At 37.2% G+C, this 7,948-nt stretch overlaps 1 protein-coding gene across 2 annotated transcripts in view; it reads left to right on the top strand.

Annotated features, from left to right (window-relative positions):
* Positions 1-118: 118 nt before the first annotated feature.
* KPNA5 (karyopherin subunit alpha 5) overlaps positions 119-7,948 on the top strand; it is a 23,853-nt gene continuing 16,023 nt past the window's right edge. The window contains exons 1-7 of one of the 2 annotated variants that reach the window (XM_044425947.1): positions 119-264; positions 3,359-3,492; positions 4,598-4,699; positions 4,783-4,882; positions 5,805-5,899; positions 6,347-6,478; positions 7,771-7,859. In XM_044425947.1, the coding sequence (XP_044281882.1) occupies positions 261-264; positions 3,359-3,492; positions 4,598-4,699; positions 4,783-4,882; positions 5,805-5,899; positions 6,347-6,478; positions 7,771-7,859 (656 nt within the window). In that variant the 5' untranslated portion in view covers positions 119-260. The remainder of the gene's footprint in view (positions 265-3,358; positions 3,493-4,597; positions 4,700-4,782; positions 4,883-5,804; positions 5,900-6,346; positions 6,479-7,770; positions 7,860-7,948) is intronic. The other variant, XM_044425955.1, reaches the window with a different exon arrangement.

Genomic DNA, 7,948 nt, shown 5'->3' with positions numbered 1-7,948 from the left:
GTCGCGTAACCCAAATGATAAGCATCGCGTATAACTCTAACTGATCTATCTCTATGGGCGCGCCATGAGGGGTCCTCCGGGGCTCCCGGCCGCGTTCGGACACTTCGCGCTTCCGTCTTTGCGGTGTGCGCGGGTGGTGCTGGGAAGTGAAGAAGGACCCGGCTGAATTTTCGGTGGGCTTGGAGCCGCCATCTTTAAGTGCGAGCCAGCCTGTTCCGCGAGGGGAAAACGGATGCGGCGCCGGCCCCGGTGGCCGCAAAATGGGTGCGTGACCGCTTCGCGGTTGTGAAGTATTTGGAGTGTGGGGGTGCGCTGTTGCTCACTTCAGTAGATTTTCGCTGGTGAGACTGACCCGTAAGCCGAGTTAAACCTCTTCGGGGGCTTCGTCTTGCATGCCTTTTTCTCCCTTCCCAGGCTCCAGAGTGCATTCTTGTAAAAAAAAAAAAGAAAAGAAAAAAAGGGGGGGTCTTTTTGTCTCCCCTTTTGCACGGTTTCATGTTCTTCCCCTTGTAAGACCCCCAAGCACAGTACAGCAAGGAAAGCCGGTTGCGCACACCCCTGTCCCAGTCTTTTGGTTGATGCGTTCTGATGTAAAATAAAATCCGCCGTGGACAGCTGTCATGCGGTGCATGTTTGCTTGAGAGTAATCTGCATTGAAATGGGTGGGAGCCGGCATGTTTAAGATCAGGCTGCATTGTTAATGACTGATGCGTGAGTAATTGCCCACCTCAACAAGGTGATCGTGATCCTTCAGGAGGCGTGGAATTCATACTGGTTTAGGCAAGCATTCCCCGTTACAGGCTATCTTCAGGATGCTGAGCCTGACAGCTCTTGATTTAATTGAATTTGTTGATCTGGATTTGTGTGATGATGTAGGCAAAGATAGGTTCTTATGATAAACAATAGGAAAGTGTTCTACTGCGCATCCAGATGTCCTGCCCACTGCAAGCTGAGCATTACAGTAGCATGTAAACTATAAGACTACTTTTTCTTACACAGTTATTCTTCTCCTTCATAAGAGATGCTAAGAAATGTACATGTAGTGCAGCATTTGTCAAGAAAAGAAAGTGGAGGAGTGTGATTTTTATTCTTTCTTTAATTTCTATACTACCCACCAGCCAAACTATTTAGATTGAATGAATTGTGTGTTCAGACCCAGTTCATATGTATGCACAGGCTACGTTACGTGGCTGGCCATGGCAAAACCGATAGTTAATGGTCTGCATCCCCCCACCAACTCTCCTTCCCAAGGCAAAGTTCAGCAGGGTGTATGCCAACTTGGACAACTCTGTTTCAAGGTTTCCCCAAGTCAAAGCAGTAACGACATTCAAAGCTTCCTTCTCTCCTGCCTTTCCTGTGGGAAAGGCAAATAGGGGAACAGGCACTGCTGCTGTTGTTATTATTATTTCTTCTATCCACAAGTAACCGAAACTCTGGACAGTTCACAACATTTAAGTCACCCATCCAGATTTCCACCAGGCCCATCCCTGTTTAGCTTCCAAGGTTAGGCAGGATCAGGCCTTTCAGGCTATATGGAAGCTGTATTTGTTTGAAGCCACCTCAAGTGCCCTTGGGCTGCATCATACCCTACCCATCTTTTTGAGGAGGGAAGATACATTGATGGATATTGTATCAATGCAAAAATATAAACAGTGTTCAGGATTTACCCAGAGGAATATGCACTTCAGTTTATCCTTGTTTTGTAGACAATTACCCAAAGTAGTAGTGAAGTTAGAGGTTCTGTTGAAGTTCTACTGGCTTTGACATTTCTGTTGACTGGCTTAAGTTTGTTCTATATGTTTTCATTCTATTGAGATATCTGTGTTTGTGAGATTACTGGCAGTTCTATTGTATTGTATTGCTTCAAGTGTTTTTAATAATCGTTTTGTTTTTAATGATTGCTAGGTACCTTGTGGATTTTTGAATGGAAAGTTGACAACATGGCATACTAATGTTGTCATAATTGTTTTTCCAGCCATTCTATTACGTTTAAAATGTTTTACTTTAAGAAATCAGTCTTAAAGGTATGGGCAATTAAGTTTGAGAAACAAAGAACAGAGAGTGCAAACAGCTTACTCCTATGTGTATATTATTTGGCAGCAAAATTTAGTTTAATGAAACTTGCTCCTAAGCATGTTTGTGTAGGATTATACTAAAAAGCAGAAATGGGAACTCAGGAGTGGGAAGAAAAAAATAAAATCTTTGGGACTGCACTTACCTGGAAGCAAGCTCAATTAATAATAAGTCTTTCCTATGAGAAGACAAGTATAGGGGTTGTACTATAGGAAAGTTATCTAAATTACATATCTATTTCACTTTATGTAAAAGGATTTTTTGCAAAGAGATGTTTAGCTTATGGGCATAGAAATTAAGGAAAACTATTAATTTTCCAGTTGTATAATGGTTATTGTAAGGACAGTGCTGTATAAATGAGAATTGTCATGGAAATAGTAATGGCATTACTATCACAGATTAATGAGTAGACAGATTAATGAGTAGACTTTCATATGCTTTTTCCACTATCTAGTCTCTGCAGCTAAGAAAATGTGGAAATGTGAGTTTTCCCTGGCACTGATATGAATTTTGGACAAATCGTGAGAAATATTGAAGTAGATAAAACTGTAATTAGCAAAATGTTAAAATACATAGATGGCTTGGGGAAATGTTTAAAGATCTGTAATGTTTAAACCAGAAATATTTTTGTTAGGCATTCTCCCCTATGATTTTGATAAAGTATATATTTGACTTTGCATTAATAACAGCGGCAAGGATTGCATATGCGCAGTGTTGGAGAAATGAAGAGCTACTGGCTGAAGATTTGATCTTGAACAAGATATTGGATTGTGCAGAAATGGATAGAGTGACTTTATCACTTAAGGAAAAAGAAGATACAGTTTACTACCAAACGTGGGACTTTTTCTGTCAATAGCTACAGAATCGGAACTCTAATATGGGCTAAAATACATAGCATTTGTAGAGAAATAAGACTTTGTACACAGTATGTTTGAAGTCCTTAGAATAATTATTTGTTTAGTGAGTAGAAAACAATAAAACTTTAGAAAAGTGAAACATTAAACAAAAACTATAATTAGCAAAATGAACATTTTACTAAGAGCAATGAAAGCAAATAGGATTTTAGAGGTTTTGCAAAGCTTTGATAATAGATAATGTTGGCTATTATGTGACAGACAGGTGTTGCTTAAATGGATATAAGTGGAGCCCTTTGTATCTACTTAGAGCACATATTTATATGTTACCCCTAGGGTATTTCCTCTTGTTTCTTCGCACTGACTGGCAATCCAGGAAAGCAAATGTAATCAGTTCTGAGGTTGGTATAAACTTTTGCTGTCTGTTATAGATACCATGGCGAGCCCAGAGAAAGATCATTACAGAATGAAAAGTTATAAAAACAATGCCCTGAATCCCCAAGAAATGCGGCGACGAAGAGAAGAGGAAGGCATTCAACTTCGGAAGCAGAAAAGAGAAGAACAAGTAAGTTTTTAAAGAGCCAGGCCAGAATTGCAGACTAAGATAAAGCCTCAGTAGACACCTGCAGGATTGCCTGTAATAAAGCAGGTGAAATTCCTCAAATCAAGGGAATTAACTTGAGTGTCTGTATATGAAAATATGTGTCCATAGTCTCCTAAACCAAGAGGAGTTAAGGAGCCATTATAATCTTACAGTTTGTGATGTACTGTTCTCATTGTTTTTCTAGTCCATAGAGAACACATTGTTAATATGTTAAAAATAAAATTTGAGATGTGATTCAGATGATTGTCTGCTTGCATATAGACCTATTTTCCCCACCTTGTAATTCTCCTTATCACCAGCTAAGTTGCTTGTAGTCCAACGCATCTGGAGGCCACCAAGTTGAATATAGGCTGTGTTTGTAGTAACAGTAATATGCAAATATGCTTGCGTTTGGGTTTTAAAAATATGGATTTAATTGATGTTTAAGGTAGGAATTTTATTTTCCCAGTAAGATGTTGGTAGCATAAGTCGTAGCCTGATGGATCAGACCAGGGCCTATCAAGTCCACTTAATGACAGCAACAGTTGTGAGCCAGATGCCTTGGGACAGCATTAGAATGTGATGGGAATAACCATCTTGTTTGTACCATGGTACTCTGACATATAGAAAGTTTAGTAATATGATGAGGTATAGCAAAGCAACTATTCTTGTTCTGTGAATTAGAAAACTTAGACAAGATTCTAGACACTTCTAGACATTTTGAAAAAGGAAAGATTAAAATCGTGTGTTTTCTTCTCTTATACATAAACCATTTTTGCTTCTCTGTAGCAGTTTTTCTCAGTAGATATGATCATCACTTAATTGGCCTAACATACAACTGAGAATCTTCCTACATTTATATCCAATATTCTGATTATAAGAGAGGTCTTAATGTTTAAAATTGTACTTATTCATAGATTAGGTGATCTTCATATTTAAACACCTAGTCAACAGAGTTGAATGAATGGGTCTCAAAAGAGAAACTAAGCAAAATGACTCTTCTCTTTATAAACAAATTTAAAACACAGTTCTTTTCCTCTCCACTTTCCCATCAAATACAAACCTTATGAGTTTTCTTTTTTCTTAGTTATTTAAACGCAGAAATGTTTCTTTACTGGGAAATGAAGAATCAATGCACGAAAGTCCAATCCAGGATCCTGATGTGAGCTCTACTGTACCTATTCCTGAGGTAGCTTATCCCAAACAACTTAATAATTGTGTCAATAATTGTGGCTAAAGCTTCAGCCAGTGATAACAACTTTTAATTTTTAGGAAGATGTAATTACATCTGATATGGTACAGATGGTTTTCTCAGATGATCCTAACCAACAACTTGCAGCTACGCAGAGATTTAGAAAACTGCTTTCTAAGGGTAGGTACCTGTGCTTTTTGCTTTCTTTTTTTAAAATGGAAATTGTAAATATTGTTCACAGTTTACATTAGATTAAGGAAAAGATGTAAAACACATCTTGCTGAATGCTTTCATCTTGTTGTTTTTCTATCACTTATGTGATTGTAATCATCTGGATGTAATGGGTGAATGCCAAAAATCATAGCAGCTATACTTTTGCTACCTTACTATGCTATTAGTGCTGTAAAGTAACTTGCGATTAATATTCTTTTGTCAGTTGTGCTTTAAACTTTGAGCCACAAATGAGTGGCCTGTTGCTGTGTTAACTGTATTTGTATGAGCTGTTTTCAAATGACTTCTATAAAATGAACTAAAGTCAAAAGTAATTTGAAGCTCTGTTTTGGGAAGAGGCAAAGCAATTGCTTGAAAATAATATTGAGCTCATCGTAATATACTCAGGATTTTTTAAATTGTTCTAGCTGTTGTAAGCCCAATTAGTGTGCAATCCTAAGCATGGAAGTGTCAGATTTTTTTCTTGCTAAATATGGATAGATTTCATTTCGTGTTGCACATAATTACTGCTACTGAACTGCTTTGTTTTAAGAGACTATGTTAATCAAAATATATGAATATGTAAGATGCATGCTTCTTCATGCTTTATTCTTTGATTTTATGCTTTAATGGGTTAACTAAGATTGCAATTCATAGCATTTATCTGAGAGTAAGACTCACTGAATTCAACAGCATTTACTACTCAACCCTCATTTGCCACCCAACTTACTATATAGGGCTTATCTTGAACCTGGATGTTTTCATAAAAAGCCAACACTTTGGCTACTATACTATATTACCTATGCTAATTTGTTCTCTTATTAAATCTTCACCTGAACTGAACTTGATATAGCTTTTATTTTTATCAGTCAAATTAACCTTTATTTTTCAGAGCCTAATCCTCCAATAGATGAAGTCATACAAAAACCAGGAGTTGTACAAAGATTTGTGAAATTTCTGGAAAAGAATGAGAATTGTACTCTTCAGGTGGGTGACATGATCATATATGCTAAGATTTTAGCAGAAGGTAGATGTGTTAAGAATTCAGATAGTTACATTGAGAGATGGTTGCATTTGTTTTTCTCTCCCTGTCTTATCTCCTGTGCAGAGAGAGTGGGTTTTGGTTCCACGGTTATATGAGTGTTCATCCGTTTCATTAAAATAACCAAATCAGTTAGGTTGAAAGGAAGTTACTTACTGGAGACTTCCAATTGAGCCTCATAGCTGTGCATGGATGTCTTCTCTGCTGAATTTCAATGCTGTATTCTCTTCAGTAACATGTCTGCAAAAAGGATTAACTGGAGTGTTTTATTTAACTATAATACATAATGTAATCATACATTATTTTGTTATGAAAGAAAATAAACCACTTCGAAAATAAGTATGCAGAATCTGTTCAGAATTTTGTTTATCTAGCTCTGTTTTGCCTTTTAGTTTGAAGCAGCATGGGCTCTTACAAATATAGCATCTGGAACATTTCTACACACAAAAGTAGTAATTGAGACTGGGGCCGTTCCAATTTTCATTAAATTGTTGAATTCTGAACATGAAGATGTCCAAGAACAGGTAACTTCTTGTGGATTTTTAAATCAATAATAGTGCTATATTGTTGGCTTCAAAGACTCCAGTCAGAAAGCATGGTGCAGACTTGTAAAAAAGGCTGAGCAGCACACCCTGATCTACTCTCAACATTAAGTACACATACTATGCTCTTTGCCTCCTCTCATTAACAGGTGTGGACATGAGGAAGAGATTGGAAACTCTCCTTCTCTTTTCGTTTAACTATGGTTTGTTGCTATGTCTAAACCTGGAACTGATTAAACTTGTTTACAATCCTGGGTTGTTTTCCTAACCCATTGTTTAGATGAACCAGTTTGTCAGGTTAGGGCATAAGTAACCATTATTTGTATAAGATGAAAGGGAAAGCTCTCATCTGTGTAGGCAGATAAAGGAGCTCACAAGTCCAAGACTTATACCTATAATGCTAAAGCATAGTTAGGTGTTGGGTTCAAATAAAGCTCTGTATATTTTATAAATGTTATATTACAGTAGCCAAATAGTATAATCATACTGTAATCATCTAACTTTAGGCTCTTAAACAGCACTCCTGTGCCAGTTTACTTGGGAACAAACCTTATTGAAATCACTGCTACTGATTTTGGTATAAACATGTTCAGAATTGCATTATTGGGAACTTATTGATTGGTAACAATTGGTTCCAGTTATTAGTGATTCTTTGTGCTTAGGCTAATTAAAAATGATTGTATGTTATGAAAGCGATCTATGAGGCAAAACAAAGAAGTTCCTATTTGGCATCAGAAAGCATTCTTGCTTTTGTTAGTCTATATATTCTTTTGGAGTTCAAGTTGCTTTCTGGTAAAATGTCACCATAAGGACTCACAGGTTGCAATATGGGTGTCTGGCTGTAGTTGTTAGCCATATGAAACTGCCATACCCATGGCAGGCTACAGTTTACCATCGTAGGATGAGTGCTAGCACTTGTTCTTTCAGTGAATGTTCTTATCCTACAACTGCCTAGGAGGCAGTGCTAGTACACAGGACTGTAGTCTGTTTTTACTGGTGCTGTAGTTTTCTGCCTATGTTATGTGCTAGTGAACTCTCACAACAGCTTTTAAGACTGAGCTGAAAAAGTATACTCTCAGGGTGGCACTTTTCTTTATTTCATTCCAGTGGATTTCATTTGTGGTAGCTTATACATTCCTGATTTTTTAGACCTCTTATAAATGTTACAACACTGCACAACTATTTTATTAAGGAATGCAGCATATAAAGATTACAAATGAACTAAAGATTTTTAGAAAACTGTATGCATATTAATTTATCACTTTGTTTCTAAGGCAGTGTGGGCTCTTGGTAACATTGCTGGTGACAATGCAGAATGCAGAGATTATGTGTTAAGCTGTGGAATACTTCCCCCTCTATTACAGTAAGTACTTATCTCTGGCATTAAATAGAAAGTTACATGCTTCTCTCTTACATATATGAAATATCTAAGTCTGGTTGCTTGTTTTTAAA

Source organism: Varanus komodoensis, unplaced genomic scaffold, assembly GCF_004798865.1.
Source record: "Varanus komodoensis strain SLA01 unplaced genomic scaffold, ASM479886v1 scaffold1, whole genome shotgun sequence".
Taxonomy (NCBI): Eukaryota; Metazoa; Chordata; class Lepidosauria; order Squamata; family Varanidae; genus Varanus; species Varanus komodoensis.
Note: the sequence above shows the minus strand (reverse complement) of the source record. Positions and strands in the feature narration are given on the sequence as shown.